General features: G+C 59.9%; 1 protein-coding gene across 4 annotated transcripts in view; it reads left to right on the forward strand.

The window, feature by feature from the left end:
* Positions 1 to 4,054: 4,054 nt before the first annotated feature.
* Positions 4,055 to 18,362, forward strand: part of TACC1 (transforming acidic coiled-coil containing protein 1) — a 28,850-nt gene continuing 14,542 nt past the window's right edge. The window contains exons 1-2 of one of the 4 annotated variants that reach the window (XM_063420112.1): positions 8,208 to 8,307; positions 14,452 to 14,564. In XM_063420112.1, coding sequence (XP_063276182.1) covers positions 8,255 to 8,307; positions 14,452 to 14,564 — 166 coding nt within the window. In that variant the 5' untranslated portion in view covers positions 8,208 to 8,254. Of the gene's footprint in view, positions 4,332 to 8,207; positions 8,308 to 13,671; positions 13,948 to 14,451; positions 14,565 to 18,362 lie in introns of those variants that run through there. The other 3 variants (XM_063420111.1, XM_063420114.1, XM_063420115.1) reach the window with 3 other exon arrangements.

Here is an 18,362-nt window from a genome sequence, read left to right on the forward strand (position 1 = left end):
AATATACAGCATGGCACGTTCCTTCAAAATTGATCATAAAGTTCTGCTAAAACACAGGCACGGCCTGAGTAAAATAAATATTTTTGCTTCCAGAGAAGTGAAAGGTCTGGCCAGCAACTCAATTTATAATATTTTTAGCAGGTGATTCATCGAAGAGGGAAAAAAATACCCAGGGCAGGCGAATTCAGCAATGGCTCTTTGTCTCAGCAGGGCCAGCGAGTCCCGGCGCGTCGGTAGCTGCCGTGGTGAGGCTCCTTGGCTGGGGCCCTGCACAGACACAGGCACTTTCTGGGGTCTCTTTGAGCCCTCCAGGACCTGCTCCCTTCAGCAAAGCTGGAGGATCTGTGGCTGTAGCTCCTGCAGGTGCTCCTGGCTGCTCTGAGGCTGGGGCTGTGCACGGCTGAGGGCCCCGGTCCTGCAGCCCTGGCTGGGTCACTTCTCCCTTCCAGAGCGGGAATGGGATGGGCAAGGACAGAGGGCCCTTTGAGGTTTTGTTTGCCCACAGCAGCTCCATGAGCTGTGGGTTTGGATGGGGTTTCTTGACTGAGCTCCTCTTGCTGCACTGCTGAGGTCTGAGGATGGAAAACAAACCCTTTGCCCTTTCCTATTCCCAACTCCAACAGTAGATTTTTTTTCTTTTCCTCCCCACAGGTACTGGCTCTTCCCAGGCACAGGAACTGGGCAAAAGTACAAGAAAAAAGGAATTTCTCCATGTCCCCAAGGCTGTGTTCTTTATTTTATGGACAGGCAGGTCGGTCCATGAAGCCCTGGGAGGCTGCACAACACCAGGACTGATCACTGTGGCTCTGAAGCCCAAGAGTGAGGTGCAGGCATGGCTCTGGTCCTGTGACCCTGGCCAGGGATGCCAACAGTCACCCAGAGCCCTCCCTGCTCTCATGGGGTGATGCAGCAGAGCCATGGCCCCACAGGGCATTTCTGCAGCTGGAGGGCACTGAGTGGTGGCTGATGCCTTTGGACCCTCCAGTGCTTGGTGAAACAAAAAGAGTGGTCTTTGACAGAGCTGCTCACGATGCACGAGACACCTGCTCCCAGCTGTAAAAATGGATTAGCTGCGTTGCATCTGGAGCCCATCCAGGCAGCAGCGCCTTCCCCAGCATCCCATTTGGCACACAGAGCCCACGGCCTGGGAGCGCAGTAAGGAGGAGTGAGGGGACAAGCTGCAGAGTTAAAAGGAGGGTCTGGAGGCTGTGATCCTCTTTTGGTGGAGAATCAGAGAGCTGGGAGCAGCCCCAGATGCAGTGCTGTCACCAGGGCTGGGTCTTGCCCCCAGAGCCCCTTGCTGAGCCTTCCCATTGTTCTCTGTGCTGGAGCTGGTCCCAGCGTGCTCCCAGCTGGCTGGGCTCAAACTGCAGAGCAGCAGAAATTGCCTCATTGTATTCTGAGTGCTGGGAGGACTCCCTGGTCCAGCACAAATTGAGTGTGAGATACTCAGCTGGAGGGAACCCTCCCCTTTACCAGAGCATCCCAGGCATGCAGCGCCAGAGGTGCTGCCTTAGCCCTGTCCTGGGAACCTGCACCAGGCCCAGGGAATTCCCCTGGAGCCTGCAGGGACAGGGGGTCTGGGACCTGCTGCTGCTGCTGGGGTGGCCCTGCTGTCCCCCAGAGCCCGGAGGGGTGAGGAGGGCCATGCTGGCAGTGTGCCAGAGCAGCAGCTGGGCACAGCCTTGGTGGCAGTGCTCTCGTGCTCTCTCAGGACAGAGCAGCAGGGAGCAGCCCCTTTTCCTCAGCAATATCCCCAAACAATGGCTGTATGCATTTCCTTCGTTCACCTGAAAATTCTTATTCCCCTGCTAGACATCTGCCATAATGCAGTCCTGCCTGCATTGTCAGCCACATGTGGAGTTTTACGATGCTCTGAATACAAATTATTTCAGGTCCTCCTGCAGCAATCTCTGCCCCAAAGGACGCAATAAGGGAATTGGAGCGAAGCTGAGACCGCGTTTGGGTGATTGTTACAGGTCTGGTTTTACCATAAGATTTTGGGTCCATGTGCCCCTTGGTCCTCACTGCTCTGCTTTGGACTGACACGCTCTGCAATCCCTTCACCCAAGGCCAGGAAAAAAACTGTCAGGGCTGCAACCAGCAGCTCAGGTTTCCAGCTGATGTGCAGTGCTTGGGGAAGCTCCCAGAGCTGCAGCATGGTCCTGCCACATGCCCCATCAAAGCTGGGATGGTGGGATGTGCAGGGTTTGGAGCAACCTGCTGACCAGTTGGGGAAGGCATGAGGATGAGGGAGGAAAGGAGGATGGAGAGCTGCAGGAAGCCAGATTTCCCTGGGTGGGGACCCAGGAGGGACTCCTGCAGCTCTCTGGGCAGCCTGGGCCACCCCTGCTCCTCTACGACCCTCACCTGGAGCCAAACACCAGCAGCACCCCTGGGAAGGGCAGGAAAACAAGGGGGCAGGAAATGAACGTGGCCCAAGGCTGAGCTTGCTGACCGAGCTGTGGCCAGATGATGCAACCAGGGTCAATTAAGCTGCTACCACACAGTCTCACAGGGCACATTAAATGCCAATTTTCTGCACTGCTGAAGAGGTAAAGAATGAAAATGAGAGCCAACAGGAAGCTTCAGCTGAAAAGAAAGAGCCACTTGGGAGATGGGAGCTGAAGGCCACACTCGGGCCAGCACCACTGCCCCCTGCTACAGCAACCCTGGGGCTGCAGCAGCTGGGAATGCTCTCCTGCCCCACAGCCTGCGGAGAACAGGGCACACACGGGCTGTGTGCGGGGCTGGCAGCAGGCAGAGCCAAGCCTGGCCGCGTGTGGCTGCTGGTACAGGACACAAGAGCCACCACAGCAGGATGGATCCTCCAGCTCCTGCTCGAGGCATCGGCCCTCTGCCCTTCTGGACAGAGACGGAGGGATGGGAAGCGTGAGCAGACAGAGCAGCCCAGAAAAGGCAGAAGCAATGGGGGCTCCTGGGCTGCCACTCCCCACCCTGCTGCCCATGGAAGGTGCAGCAGTGTCCATTCCAGTCACTGCCCTCCTGCTTTTTGCGGGAGGTGGGGATGAAGAGAGCTGGTTTATTCCCCCTGCATGGATTCCGTGGGTGTTTGGGAAGGTGATTCCGGGCAGGGCACGGGGCACGGGCCAGGGTCTGGCCGGGCACTGCGGGAACAGGCGGCACATTTTGTTTGCGAGGGGAAGTTCCCCGTCTAAGCGGAGTTTTCTCTTCTCTTTGGAAAGCAACACCCCTCTGACGCTTCCCGAGGACGAAATGGCTGCGCGGAGCCCGTGGCTCATTCCCGCTCCTTGCGCTCCCTCTGCAGGAGCGGGCGGGTGCCGGGGGCCGAGGGGGCTGAGGGGGCCGGGGGGGCTGAGGGGGCCCGAGGGTGCCGGGGGGGGCCGGGGTCGCTGCCAGCCCGCGCCAGGCGGGCACTCCTGGCACGAACCCTTTGGGATGAGGCCGGGGGGTTTCACTGAACGGCTTGAGCCGATTTCCGCACGCGTGTCGGGGGCTGAGTCCTGCCCGGGGGGACCAGGCTGAACTTTGGGCTCAGGCAGAGTGGGGTGATAGCCTCAGGGCTCCGGGGAAAGGGGGGAACCTGCCCCAAGGGGGAGCGGGAGCTGAACGGGCTGAGGAGCTGCGGCGTGCGGAGATGCTCACCAGAGCCCGGCTGTGAATCCCCTCGCTGGGGCGGGGCCCAGAACAAAACCTTCGGACCCTCACACTCCTCTGCTCCAAAATGTGTCCCCAGGTAAAGCTCCTGCTGTCCCCACTGCCCCTGTGCTCTGCCGCCTGCTGCCCAGCTGCTCCGGGGAGCTCCGTGGCTCTGTCTGCTCCTCTCTGTCCCTGGGCAGGAACCCGCGGGCACCTCGCTGCTCCCACACCTCCTCCCCCAGCCTCGCACAGCTCAGGAACAGCTCCCCATCACCTCTCCGCGCAGCCCCGGGGCCGCAGCTCCCACTCCCTCTGTAAGCGGAGAGGTTCCCCCCCCACCGTCGAGGGCTAGGCTGCCAAATTCCAGCCGAGAGCGCATTTTTACGGCGTGACACCAGCGGGGCCCCGGCAGGAGCCCCGGGCGTTCACCCGCGAGGCGCCGGGCCCGGCGCAGCAGCGGCGTGCGGAGGGTCAGCCCCGCTCTCTCTGCCGTGGAAGCGCTCGCAAATAACTCAGAACGTTCTCCCTTCCTTCCCCCCGGCTACAGGGGGCAGAGACAGCCGCCGCCGCCCGGCCCTCCCCACCCCGTCCGGCCCCTTCCTTCCTCCCTGCTCCTTTCCAGGCTGCTGCTTACGCAAGTGGCTTTCGAAGGAGCCCCGGGACAGGTAGCAGAGAGTGACAGAGCTTGGGACAAGTCTGCAGCTGCAAAGGTAGGAAGGAGAAGGGAGATGAGGGCCAGGACACTCTCCCAGAACTTGCCTACATCAGGCTGGAGGGAGGAGGAGAGCCGGGCCCGAGGGCCCCTGGGCTGCCCGAGGTGTCCCCAGCTCCACCAGCCCCCTGCGGTGGCAGACCTTGGAGGACACCTTTGAACAGCACCCCCTCCTGCCGCTCTGCCCTGCCAGGAGCTCGATCTCACGGGCTTTCCCTGCAGAGCAGGGCACCAGCACCTGCCGGGCCGTGTGGTCACTCCGGGCTCTCCTCCAGAGCCCTGGAGCTGGCCGCGATGGGATCTGCCACCAGGCTGTTGTGGCTCTGTTTGGGTTGCTAAGGAGGAGCTGCCAGAGACGGAGGGGATGATGTGTGCTGGCACCCGGCCGCCTGCCCTCCCTGGGGACCCTCGGGAACGGGAGATGCCACCGGAGCTCTGAGCAAGCGCAGGTGGGGCCGGGCTCAGGCTCGGCTCTCCCTCCAGAGGCGCTGCTCTGCTCCTCTGCCAGCTCCAGCGGGCAGAGCTGAGATGTTCCAGGTACGCCCAGGCACACCTGGCAGCCTGGCAGTGCCAGCTCCCGGCGGGTTTGGAGCTGGTGGCGTTTAGATGGGAGGTTCCAAGGAGGCATTTAAACACCATCCATGTGAAAGACCGGGCTCTTGGTCACAGTCCCTGGAGACCTCTGCAAACCTCTGCCCCGGGCAGCAGAAGGGCTTGGCTGCCTCTTTCCCAGGCACATGGAAATTTCCATGGAACTAGCACAAGGATAATGATTACCATCTGCCCCCTTGCAGAACAGAGTTGTCCCGCCGGCCAGCTCCAGTGCTCCTTGGGGTGCTGCATGAGCCGGGGGCGCAGGAGCCCCACCTGAGCTGAGTTCTGCCGGCAAAGGGTTGGACCTGACAGCTGGGCACATCTGGCTGCTCTGCAGCTTGGCCGCTGTGTGCCTGGCACCCAGCCCTGTGGGCACTGCCAGCCCTACCCCAGCGGAAGCTTCCCGGGCAGGGTTCTGTGGCACTGGCTGCTTGTCACTATTTCAGGTCCTGTGACACTTGGCACAGCCTGAAAGCAAAGCCTCTCACGCAGCTCTGCTCACCTCCAGCCCCCCAAGTGGGACTGGGGGCTGCCCTGGGACTCCTGGGGGTGTGAACAGCGCCTGTCACCGCTCTGAGGTCGAGGCTGTGGCTCACAGATGGTGACACTGATCCTGCCTGATGTCCTGAGGGGCTGGGAAAAGCTTAATCAGTTTTTTTGCTAGTTTGTCAGGTTGAGGGAACTCTGGGGAGTGTGGTGGAGGACGTCACAATGTGCCCTCAGGATTCTTGGATTTGGGAACTGGTTTTCTCTGCTGATGTGCTACATAATTGTCATTTAATTTTGGTGCTTTCCCCCTCCTGACTTTCCCTCCAGTGTCTGCCCGGAAAGGCAGCAGTTTCCCAGCAGTCTGGGTGTGTTTACTCCTCACAGGGTGGGACCCTGCTGAGGAGGGTGGGGACTGTGGCCAAAATTGCCAAGCATGGAACCACTGTGCTGGCACCCACTGCCTGTCCCCAGCTTGCTCGGTGTCCGTGGACCCTGCCCAGATTTTTTAATGCTGGTTTCTAATGTGTGTGTGTGTGCTGGAGCCTTGGCTCCTGGTCAGATCCACCCCTCCACTTTAGATCCCTGCTCCGACAGGATGGACTTTTACAGGAAATGCTGAATTCCTTCCACTTGGTAGCGATCCTCAGCTCAGCAAAGCCTCATGGAAGCAGATTTCTGGGATAAGCTGCTGAAGCCTGGATGCAGCCTGGAGTGCAGGCAGGTCCTGGAAGCTCCTGTCCAGCCTGTGATGTGTGTGTCCCAGCTCTGCCCAGCCAGGCAGGGCAGCACCTCCAAATGCACCACTCAGAAATGGCTGCAGGAAATTCCTTCGAAACCAAAGGCACAGGAATGAAAAGGCCAAGCCCTGGGAATTCTGCCCATGCCAGAGCCTGGGCCCTGGGCACGCTGCCTGCACAGAAGGATGCTGCACAGGGACTGCACACCCATTCCCAGAGCTCACTCCTGCCCCGTTCCACCAGCAGGGATGTGCAGAGGCAGAGCTTGTCCTGGGCTGCAGGGTGGAGGAGGCAGACAGTGACACCTGGCAGGGCACGTAGTGTGCAGTGTTCGGCCTTTCTAACGCATGCAGGAAGCCAGAGCAGTCCAAAATTCACTCCAAGGGCTGCATCTTGGGCCTGGGAACCCAAAATCATCTCCTCATCTTCTTCACTTGCTGCTACAACCCATCAGGGCCTGGGGCTTCTGGCTCCAGCCTGAGACCCCCCAGAGCTCCCCTCTGGCAGGGCCAGTTTCCAGCAGTGCTCAGCAGGGGAAAGACGAGGAGCAGGACCCAGAGGGAGCTGCCAGGCCGTGGCATGGATTTGGAGCAGACCTTTCCCTGGGCCGTGCTCAGAGCCGTTTCCTGATGGGTTTCCCTTCACCCTCGTGGCCGTGGTGCGGTGCCAGGAGGCTGCAGCATCCCAGCACTGGTGTCACCAGGGGTGCAGGCAGGTGCCAGCACCTCCCACGGGGCCAGCAGTGCCCGGGCTGCACAGGAGGGTGCAGGGTGCTGCCAGCCCCTGCCTGCATCACTGCCAGGGATTATCTGGCCTCATGCAGCTGCCAGGGCCCCACGCCACGTCCCACATGGCTGTCACCTGACTCAGCCCTGGTGAGCAACCACGGTGACCCCCAACTGCAGCCTCCGGCTCTCTCCTGGCAGCAGAGGTAACCCTCGCCCCCCCAGGGGCACTGCAGGGCTCTGGGGTGGTGCGGCCGTCATGGGAGCCCCCGGGCACGCAGGGGGGTCCCCATGGGTGTGCGTGGCTGAGGGCACGCTGGGCTCTGGCTTAGGCAGGAGAGCGGTTGAGCCTGGCAGGTCACTTTTTTCATCCAAGGAAGATTTGGTTGGCTTTTTTGTGTTTTTATTTATTTATTTTTGTTTTAGAAAGGTGAGAAGCTTTCAAGGGCATTGGCACTTTTCTTGCCAAAAAACACTGCAACCCCAGCCAGAACACCCTGACTGACAGGGAAAAAAAGAGATTAATATTCCAGGTTTCAGTTTCTCAAAAGTAAAAAGCCCCAAATGTCAGAAATGGATACATTCTCAGGCACTTTAATTAAAAGGACTCCAACCAGAACGTTTCCTTAGCAGGGTCACCTCTGAGCTTTTAAAGTGCGACCTTAAATCTTCCTCCCGTGAAGGGGTCTGGCTGCTCCTGACATTGGGGCTGGCTGCTTGGCTTCCCCTGCAGGGTGCGAGTTGAGAAGAGGCTCTTCTCAGGGGAGAAATTACACAAGCACTTTATCAGGGCTCCCTGACAGAGATCAGGTGTCCCAGACAAGGGGCTCAGACCCCAATTTCTCATTGAATGAGCAATATGAGAGGCTGTGCTGGTGGCTGGTGAGACCTGGTAACTGAGCAGGTTTACTTTGGCTAACAGGGAGAATTTCTTCATGGAAAGAGTTGTCCAGCCCTGGCACAGGCTGCCCGGGGCAGTGGTGAAGTCACCATTTGTGGAGGGATTTGACAGACGTGTGGATGTGGCACCTGGGGTCATGGCAGTGCTGGGTTAATGTTGGACTCGATGGTTTCAGAGGGCTTTTTCCATCCTAAGCGATTCCGTGGGTCTCTCATTCCCGCTGTCACCAGAAGAGTCGCCTGCCCCGTGCCAGCCCCCGCCCGAGCCCCGCGTCTGCCCGGGCTCTGCCTGGAGCCGCGTTCTCCCCCCAAGAGGGGCCCGGGGCTCCCCCGACGGTGCGGGCGCGCCCCCCCCCCTGCCCCCCGAGCCCGGCCGAGCCCCCCCGCCCCCCGAGCCCGGCCGAGCCCCCGCCCTCCGCCCGCCCGCGGAGGAGGGACGCGCCGGGACCGGCGGAGCGGCGGCAGCGAGCCCGGCCATGGGGGCGGCCCAGAGCCGGGACCCCCGGGCCCCCCGGGCCCCGCCGCGCCGGTGAGTGGGGGTGTCGCGGTCCGGGGTGGGTCCGGTTCCCCCCGCATCCCCCGCCCCAGCCCCTGCCCGCGCCTGGGACTGGTCCGGGCTCGCTGCGGTGAAAGGGCAAAGCGGAGAGTGAAATTTAATTTGCGGGGAGAAAGTTCCTTTCCCTTTTCTCCTTTCCCCCCTCCCCTCCTCCCCCAGCCACACTTCGCTCCCCACCCATGGGTGCCTGGACACCCCATCCCTGCTCTCAGCACACCGGAGCTTCCAGCTCAGCCCGGGGGGGAGGCTGGGGTGCCTCTGTACCCCCCGTACCGGGCTGTGGGGCGGGGACAGCGCTGCCGCTCCCGGGTGGGGTGAGGTGGGAGCTGGTCCGGGTCTGCGGGCTGGGGAGAGCTGGGGTCGGCCTGGGGAGCTGCTGGGCACTGGGAACTGACCGGGAGACACTTGCTGGGATCAAAAGGAAAAGTGGAAACATCTTATCTGTAAATCAACCAAAACATTGTTGAGAACAGACGTTTTCTTTAAGTGGGGACCCTGTGAGGCTGTTCGTTTGCAAACTGCGGGCTCAGACAAGGAAAATAAGTGTGTTCTGCCCTTGTAACTGCTCAGTTGTGCCTTTAATTCCCTGCAGTCATCTCCTACTTAGACATTAGAGGTGTTCTCAGGTGGAAAACTCATCCCAGTGCTCCCTGCATGGCAGGAGCTGCTTCTTTCTGCCCCATTGGACTCAGCTGTTTCTCCTTCCCACCTGTTTGCTCCACCTTGAGCAAACTTTGTTTTATTTATCATCTTCCTGGTCCCCATCCTGCCTGTTGTCCTCTTTGCTGTCCCCATTCCTGCTGGTCCCCCAGGTTATGGATTAAGGTGCTGCCTGCATTTCCCAAAAATGACTGAGTCTGGAGTAAACTCAGGGATCTAAGGCCTGACAAACACCTGATAAAAGCATTCCTGCCACATAGCACAGATATTTTTAGCAATCGGAGCAAAGGAGTTGAGGGGGGAGTCAATAAGCTGCATGATGAAGGCAGCTGCTTGTGCTCATCCAGCATCAGTGTGCAAATGGGGCTGGAGCCTGTTCCTTTTGAAATGAGCTCGCACCCACACGAGTGCATCAGCGAGATTAAGCTGTGGTTGGCATTTTTAAAATGCAGGAATAGCAGAGCATTCATTATCCCATCGGCCCTTTTCAGTGCAGCCACAAATGTCTGTATTTATCCATTTGCTGGCAGTCTGGTGGGGAAAGGCAGCTGGAGCCCGGGGCTGGCTGCTGGTGCCCAGCTCGTGTGTGACAGTTGTGTCCTTTATTTCTATTTCTGTAGAGCTGTTTCGGTGGATGTGTAGCGATGGGAACTGTCACATCCCGGGCCGTGCGGGGTCCCGGGGGGGCTGAGCTGCTCGGCAGCCTTGTCCCACGCTGGGCACTGCCCGGGGCTCCGGAGCGCTGCCGCGGCGGTGACACCCGGCTCCTGCCGAGCCCTGGCGAGCAGATGGCAGAGGCCGACGTGGGGGGAGGTTGGTGTTGTCTGCCTTGAATTCCAGGGCGTTCGGTGCCGTTCTGCTGGGCCCGGGCTCTGCAGGGCGCGGTTCTGCCAAGGTCAGGAGGAGCAGAAGGAGCCCTGAGCCCCAGGGCGCTGCCGGCCCTCGGGCAGCCGGGGAGCCCCAGCCCTGCGCTCCCGAGGCCGCAGAGCTCGGCAGCCCTCGAAACCCATCCTGGGGAGCCCTCTAGCGAGAGCAGCGTCCGCTGAGCCCGCCCGGGGATGCTCCGCGGGGCTGTCTCACCTAGCGGATGCTCGGGGATGCTCCAGGTGCTGCCGCGCGCAGGGGATGCTGATCCCTGGTCAATAGGATAGGCTGGAATAACACGCGGCGACAGAAAAATGCTCCTGAAACACCTTAGACTTCCTTTCCTGGAGGAGATAAATGCTATGTGGATAAAATGCTTATTACAAGCTGCGGGGGAGATTTACACAGCAGTGAAATATGGATTCGTGTTTTATCCGTGTGCTCATCTCTGGGTTGTCGCCACCATCCCCTGCTGTCCTTGTGCCCCCTCCTGGCATTGCCTGGTCCCGGCAGGGGAACGAACGGCCCCACTGCAGAGGAGCAGGGAGGCAGGAGGGGAGAGGAGAGATGAAGCCCCACAGAAGATCTGTTTCTGAGCTGGAAATGTCAGTGCTGGCAGCTGTGCCATGCCCAGAAAAGCTTCGCAGCCAGAAATAGATTTTTCTCCTCCTAATGAAAGGGCTGCGAAGGGAAATTCCAGGTGCACGCCTTCCTCTGGCCTGGGGCACTGCAGCTCCAAATGCCACAGGCGTGGCTGTGTGATTCCTGTTCCAGAGCATTATTCCCAGCGCCCTTCCTGGGGACCAAGGTGCAGGGACACTGAGAGGAATTGTGTGTGCTGTTTTTGGGGTCAGGCAGAGGCACTGCTACCACACAGCCAGAAGGAAGTTCATCCCCAGTGTGAAGGGAAGGTCCATCTGGATGAGAGCTGTTATCCCTGCCTGCAGCTGGCTTCCTGCAAGGATAAACATAAAAAACTAAGCAAAGTTTTGCTTCTTTTTGCAGCTTCTAGTTCCAAAATATTTGGGGCTCTACGTGTCCTCTGTGCAGCAGGGGCCGCTGCTCTCCCCCTCCTGGAAAGTCCAGGCAGTGTGTGAACCGTGGGTGGGGTTTTTAGGTAGCTCAGCAGCTGCTGCCAGAGGCATCCATGGGCTGCACATCCCCTGTCCTCCCGAGCCGCTGCGTGCGTGCAGGGTGGGCACAGTGAGTCCTGTGACAGTAGTGAGGGAGGTGGCACAGTGAGTCCTGTGACAGCAGTGAGGGAGGTGACAGCTGTGCCAAGGACAGCCCGTCCAGCTGCTGCCTGTGTGGGCTGCACTTCACTGTGTGGGTGGAAACTGCTGGCAGGTGTTTTTAAACAGGTCAGCATCCTCCCTGCTCTGCAGAGATGTGTTTGCTGACCGTGCCAAGCAGTGTTTGGCAGGCAGAGCCTCCGGTGTGACTGACAAAGCCAGGTTATCTCCTCAGTGGTGATTTGCAGCCAGTGCTGCTGCCAGGCTGGGTCAGGTGCCAAGCTGGAAAATGCCACTCGAGGCATTTTTTTAATTGCTCATTGGGAACAGCAAGTGGAAGCAGGCTCTGCCCCTGCACTGCTCTGGTATCTGCCTGCCCCAGGGCCCTGCAAGTCAGAAGCTCTGCAGCCAGCGTGGTTCAGTCCTGCTGATCCTGTTCCTGCCGGCTCCCTCCTGGGTGGTGGAGGGGAGCAGGGGGGTCCTGGCTGAGGCACTGTGTGTGTGCAGCCTGCACAAGGACAGATCCTGATGATTTCCTGCCCTCGTGTGCTCCAGTTCCCTCACCCAACAAGTGGGGGCTGCAGGAGTGGGCCTGTCACACGCAGCCCCTTCCCCTGTGCAGCGGAGGTGGCTCCTTCCTGCTGCTGTGCCAGTGCTGCGGCTGCTCCTGCTGCACTCGGGTTTCTCTTCCTGCCGTGAGCTCCCTGGCGGAGCTCCTCAGCCGTGCACAGCGTGGGGATGTTCCCTCCTGCTGGCCCTCGGGTTCAGTGGGAGGTGGAAAGGGGAAGCGGGAGCAGGAGGAGGGTGAGGTCAGGCTGCAGCGCGCTGCTGCAGCGCGGCTCACGCTGAAGATCTTATGTAAAATTCATCTGCAGAAATCAGCTCTGCTGCTTTGGAGCAGGGAAGTGGGCTGTGCTCTACTCACGGCAGCCATGGGCAACAGGATGTTGAGCTTCTGCTTTTGCTTCAGACTCACAGATTTTGGCTGAGCTTCAACAAGAGTCACATCGTCCTCTCTTGCTTGGTGTCCTCTACACGGCAGCAGGGGCTGTGCGGGCCCCTTGTCCCCCAGGGCCTGGGGATGTGGGGGCCAACGTGCTGCAGGTGTTCCCTGCAGGTGTTCCTCCATGTGCTTCTCCTGCCACTGACCTGCTGTGGGAACTGGCAGCACCTCAGCTTTGGTTCACCCAGAGAAATCTTTGGGGAAGTTTAGGTGTTGTGGAACAGGGTAAGAGGTTTTCTTTTCGAGAGGATGGGCAGTAAAAGCACACAGGAATTACTGATATATCTAATAAGGACACCAAGACAGGGAAGCTTGGGAGAAAGGATCCCTGCAGGGAGGTTATTTGAGATGCTCAACGGTGAGGAATGAGTCCTTTGAAGCTTCCGACAGAGGCTGGTGTCAGAGGCAGCCAGACCAGATGGACGGGTCTGCTCTGGCCCAGGGGCCTCTCTGGCCATGCAGAGACATTCCCAGCTCCCAGAGCTGGCTGATGATTCACAGGGAAGCACCGGCCGTGGGCTCAGCCCGCAGTGGGAGCTCTTGGTGTGGTCAGCGAGGGCCAGCAGCTCCTCTCTGCAGCGGGCTGGGCGTGTCCCACAGCAGGACAGCTGCCTGCCTTTTCCGAGGTCATCCCTGGGACCCGCTGCTGGGACTGGGATAAACCAGCCAGGGCTCCAGGGAGCTGCCAACTGTCCGGAGCCAGCCCTGCCCGTGACAGATCTGCTGCCAGAGCCCTGCACATTCCTCCCAGAGCTGTGCCCCTGCACGGTGTCAGTAATGTTATCCTCCTCTTTCTAGCAAGCGTGTGGGAGGTGTTGAATTTGGGAGTGGGAGCCCTCGTTAGGGGAAGAGTTCCTGAGGGAAAGTTCCCGAGGGAGGCCAGCAAGGTTGATTTCTGTGGGAACTGCTGGCTGTTATTTTTAAACAACAATAGTTTAATAAATAAATAAACCTGCTGCCACGGAAGGATATAGCATCAGCCAGGGCTGTTGAGGCCGGTATTTCCTTGGAAATGGAAAGGACAGGTGTTTCCCTCCCCTCTGCCCCTGCCCCCTGTGCTTGGCCCCTCAGCTCTGGGAAAGCCCTTGCTTGGGCAAGGCTTCCCAGAGGGGTGAGCCCTCCCGGTGGGACCGGGCCTTCCCGGGCCAAGTGAGGGTTCCTGGGAGCTCCCTGCCCCCGGGGCAGTTCCCTGCCCGTGTGGGGTCTGCTCTGGCACGTGCAGAGTGGAAAGAATCCGTGCTCTGGCGGCTCTGTGACAGCACAGGTGCAACCAAATAAATGTGGGATGAACTGGCGGGGATCTGGTTTCACAGTCCCCTGCCCTCACATGGGGGCTCCCTGTGGCGGGGGGAGGCAGGGCGGGCGTCGCGAGGGGTGACAGCGATGTGCCCCGTGCCCGCCCCGGGGCAGAAATAGGTGAATTTGGGAGTTCGCATCGGAAAGAAGAGCGGCGGCTGTCACCTCCGGCAGGGAGGGTCGGGGGGCCGGGGAAGCCGCATCCATCCCCCTGCGGGGCTCCGGGGGGCGGCGGGCCGGGCCGCCCCTCCCGGCGGGCGGTGCCGGGGGCGGGCGCTGCCCGTGGCGCGGTGCGGGGGCGGCCCGGGCGGAGCGGAGCGGAGCGGGGCCATGGGGGCGGCGGCGCGGCCGCAGTGAGCGCGGCGGGAGCGCGGCGGGGCCGATGGCGTTCAGCGCCTGGCAGATCCTCTCGCCGGTGCAGTGGGCCCGCTGGACGTGGTCGGCGGTGCGGGGCGGGGGCAGCCCCGAGGAGGGGGACGGCGGGGCCGGTGCTGCCGAGGAGGATGAGGAGGAGGAGGACCAGGACCCGCCGGCGGGGGGCCCGGCCCTCGGCTTCAGGCAAGTCACCCGCGGCCCCTTCCCCTGCCCGCCTCCCGCGGTGTCCGCACCCACGGGCGGCTGCGGGCGCGTCCCCCCGGCCCTCTCCCCAGCCGCCCCTCGCTGCCCGCTCGCTGCCTGCCTGCCGGGGATCCCGCGCCGGGGGCTGGGGCCGGGCGCTGCTTCCTGGGGATGCTGGGGAGCACAGGGCTCGGCAGCCTCCGGAGCGGCGTGGGGGATGCTGCGACGCTGCATGTCCTTGGAGGCCCGTGCTGTGTGCTCAGCTCGGGAACCACCTGGCAGAAGCCCTCCCGCAGGGCTGGGGATGCACAGGGGGCTGCTCTCGATGATGTTTCACCTGCTCTCCCTTTTCCGTTTGCTAGCATGTCCCGCTGGACAGGAGCGAGTGGCCGCCCCGGATGCCCGCGGCCAGCCTGTGGCCTGGCTGGACGTGTAGGCGCTGTGGAGGATTTCAGAGGTAGCCTTGAAAGCAGTAATTCCTCACTCTTTTCCCCCCCTCGGCAGCTCGGACTCCACTGATAATTTTGAGACCCCTGAAGCAGAAACACCAACCTGCTCGCCACTCAAGGAGTTCTGCGAGCCACCAGGATCACCAGAGTCTGAGGCTGGGACCCAAGGTAAAGAGCCAGTGTTCACCTTCTGCTCTTGGTGCTCTGCTCCACGGGCAGAAAGGCAGGGTGGGGCCAAGGAGTAAAATTCTCTGACTTTGAGTTAATGGCCAGTCTGGGCACTCCACAAAGAGCTGTGATGGGTTGATTGAGAGGAATCTGAGGGTGCTGTTTAATTATTTTATCAATTAAATGTTCCTCTGATACTTCCTCGGCAGCTTGGGGCTGCCCTGGCTGCTGCTGGCGGGTGGGACCTTTCTCATGTGTCACCCCTGGCTCTTGCACAGGAGTGGCAAAATGCCAGGTTTGTGTCCCCCAGACTGGTGAGGGGTAGGGGTTTCACGTCACGGGCCATTTTTTCTTGGAGTTAGGTGCCAGGTGTCCTCACCATGTCGCTGCTGTTAAAGATGCAAAAGTTCAGTGTCCAAGGCACAGGGCAGGATGTGGTGGGTCAGGAAGTCCAGGACAGGCCATCCTGAGCATTCCATGCCCTCTCTTGCCCCTCACTGCTGCAGACCCTGGTAGGGGATGTGCACTGTTGTGCTTTCCTTGAATGCTCACAGCAGCAGCTGGGAACTTTTTGCAGGCCTGGTTTCAGAGCACAGGGACTCGATCCAGACCATGGGTCCTTCTGTGCAGGAGCCCAGGCAGTGCCAGCCGTGTCAGTAGCAGGATGACACTATGGCTCTCCATCTCCTGTGGAGCTGCTCTGCTGTTGGGGTGCTCATCCATCCCTGTGGAAAACTCGCATTTGTTTGCTGTGCTGGAGGGAGTGCTCGGCTCGTGCTTCCAATAATCACAGCTCTTGGAATAATCCTTTTAAGAAGGGATGACAGAGACATCTTTACTTTGGGGATAATGCCTGGGAAGAGGGGGAGAGATAAGACTTTCCTAGCAGGTAGGAGGATAATTTCTGGCACGGCTTAGGGAAGCACATTGCTTCATACTCCAGGGTGTGTTCCCGTGTGTGCCTGTGCCCCTTGTCCTGGGATGAGCAGCTCCTGCTCAGCAGCGAGGGAGTAGCTGCTCCTGCACACAAAGCTCCCAGTGTTCTGGAGACGAGGGCATGATCTCCAGCAAAAGCTGTTTTTCTGTGCTGGCTGGCAGAGAGCAGGATGTTGGAGCCGGCAGAGCCAAAATGCAGTGCCACCACACTTGGCTGCAGCCCTTCCCTGCCTGTGTCTCTGGCTGTGTCTTTTCAGTTTGCCTGGAGTGGTGGAGAAAAAGGATTGGATCCCTCCGGGATGGGTTTGCAGTGTGCAGAGGCACCCTGGGCTGTTACACCACTGCACCAATGTAATCCCTGTGTTAAAGCCTCACCTTTGCCTGCTGCTGCTGCACAGCAGCCCCTGGGTCTGGCTGCAGCTCAGGAGCAGCAGTGGGGTGGAGGCAGTCCCGTGCAGTGGCTGCTGGTCAGCACTGCTGCCCTGCAGTCCCTGGGGAGTGGCTGCTGGCCAGGCTGGGGTGTGTGGAGGCACAGCTGGGCCTGAGGGCAGGCACGGTGCCCCTGGCCTTGAGGGACAGCGAGGAGCAGGCACTGCCTGCTGTGTAGCTGCAGTCTCATCCTGCCTTGGGAATGAATAGGGTGAGGAATGACAGGAGCTGTGACTCCAGGGCTGGCTGCTCCATGCACAGCCAAGAGGTGATCTGGCTGTGTTAAACCCTGTCCTTGGGGACAGAAATTCAGCCCTGGAGGGGGCTGCAGTGAGGGTTTATGCCCACTCAGGATCACTCAGTTTACTTTTGCTGTCTTGGCTGGCGGGATTAATTCTGTCCCGTTCTTGCTCAAGCTACCTCCAGTCATCTGCCCATAGATCTTTTGCACAAGGAAATGAGCAGAAGCAGCAAACGTGGAGCTGTCGGTGCCGGGAGCCCTGCAGCAGGACACGTGTTTTCCGGTGCCTCGGCAGCATCCTTCGCCGGTGTGCTAATTCTTAACAGAATAGAGTTAAAAATAGATCAACGGCTGTTAGACACCAACGGAAAGCCAAAAGAGGAAAACAGTCATTGGCAGTGCAGAGCCGAGCGGGGTGCACGGGGCAGAGATCCTGTGCTGAGGCAGAGCAGTGTGTGAGGGGCAGAGATCCTGTGCTGAGGCAGAGCAGTGTGTGAGGGGCAGAGATCCTGTGCTGAGGCAGTGTGTGACTCACAGCACTGCCCTGAGCCCAGCCTGGGGTTGTTGTGCCCGTGCTGGGCACAGGGGCCAGGCAGGGATCGCTGCTGTTTCTTCTGCTGCTGCCTGTGGGGTGGAAAGGGCGCTGAGCCTCTGCCTCACAGCACTGCCAAGTGTTCCTGATTCGTTTGAGGGATGGCATGTTGGAAAGCTGTTTGAGTCGGTGTTTGTGTTTAATTTGAGCCCGAGGAAGACAAGCGAGGCAATTATAATGCAGAGGAACAAAGTGTCTTTTACTGGTGCCAGCCTGTCCTGGCTGTTTTTCTTTAGAAAGTACAAAATCTCTGTTTCCACTTTGTAGCATCCCCTGCAGGTACCCAGCTGGGTGTGGGGCAGGTTTGCAGCCTGCTCACAGGGCAGTGGGTGCTGCTGAGATCCAGCACACCCAGTGCTGGGTGTGTGTTCGGGACACCCCTGGAGCCCTGTGTGTGCTGTGCCCCTGGCAGTGTCCGTCCTCTTGCTGGGACTGGACTGTCCCCCGCTGCAGGGCACGGTGCCAGGGGAGCAGTGGGAGGCCTCAGGGTCACCTTTCTGGGATGCCTGTGGGGCTGAGCTGCGTGTGGCTGCCAGCCTGCCTATGGGGTGTGCAGCGCAGTTTTGGCCCAAAAGGAGGATTTGAGCAGTGAGAAGGGTGCAGGACAGCTGCAGGAGTGAGGCCTGAGCTGGTTTCCCTGGCAGGAGCCCTGAGCCGAACGAGTACGTGCGGAGCCGACACGGCTGCTCTCAACGTGACTGCCCGGGGCTGGCGGGGCCGGGATGCTGCAGCAGGAGCAGGAGAGCTGCAGGCAGCGTGCCGGGCTTGGGGAGGGCTCCGGGGGCAGAGCCAGGGCTGCACTGAGGCACTGCCAGCGCTGGGCAGCTGTGGGGGTCGGGGCAGAGAGCTTGGCTCTCTCTGTGCACCCCAGGGCCCTTCTGGCACTGTTTGTGCATCCTCTGTCATTGTTCCCACAGGAACACACTGCACTGGAGGCAGGAGAAATGTAGAGGGGGAGGAAGTAGGGGAAACCCCTCCTGAGCCTGCAGGAGGGACAAAAAGGTTCCAAAACCATAGGCAAGCACCTGAGCTGCCTTTTGCCTGTGTCTCTTGCCTCCCAGTATATCCCAGTTCCTTGGCTCTCAGACTGGCTGCATGGGTGGGCTCTGCTGCGGGAGGGGCTGAGCACTCTTGGGTACAGAAAAGGAGAGAAGAGAGAAAAATGGGAGAACCTGGGTGGGTGGTTCTTCTGATTTTTGTGTGAAAATGATTCTGAGCTATGGCCACATGCACCACTGCTCCTTTCCTCCCGCCCTGTAGACACCACAGCATGGAGAGTGGTTTGTGTGCTGACTGCTTGTTATTCAAGAAGTAATTACTCATTGCTTGGGTTAGAAACCAGGATGGGCTCATGTCTGTGAGAACAGCGGCTGCCAAACCTTCTGCTGGGAATGCAAAATGCGCTTAAATAGTCCTTTTGCCCTGACTTTGAAGTTTGTTCTTCTATTTAGGGCTGTCTCAGGAAGGCTTCAAACAGCTGAGCAACACAGCAAGTGTAATAAAGTTTTCTTTGGGGTCTGTTAAGGAGGTTTTCCTGGTTCCTAATGATGGGAAGGCCTGCCAGGCGCTGCCTCAGACTGTTTCCTGGCTGCACTCCAAG

This window comes from Prinia subflava, chromosome 29 (assembly GCF_021018805.1).
Source record: "Prinia subflava isolate CZ2003 ecotype Zambia chromosome 29, Cam_Psub_1.2, whole genome shotgun sequence".
NCBI classification, from domain to species: domain Eukaryota; kingdom Metazoa; phylum Chordata; class Aves; order Passeriformes; family Cisticolidae; genus Prinia; species Prinia subflava.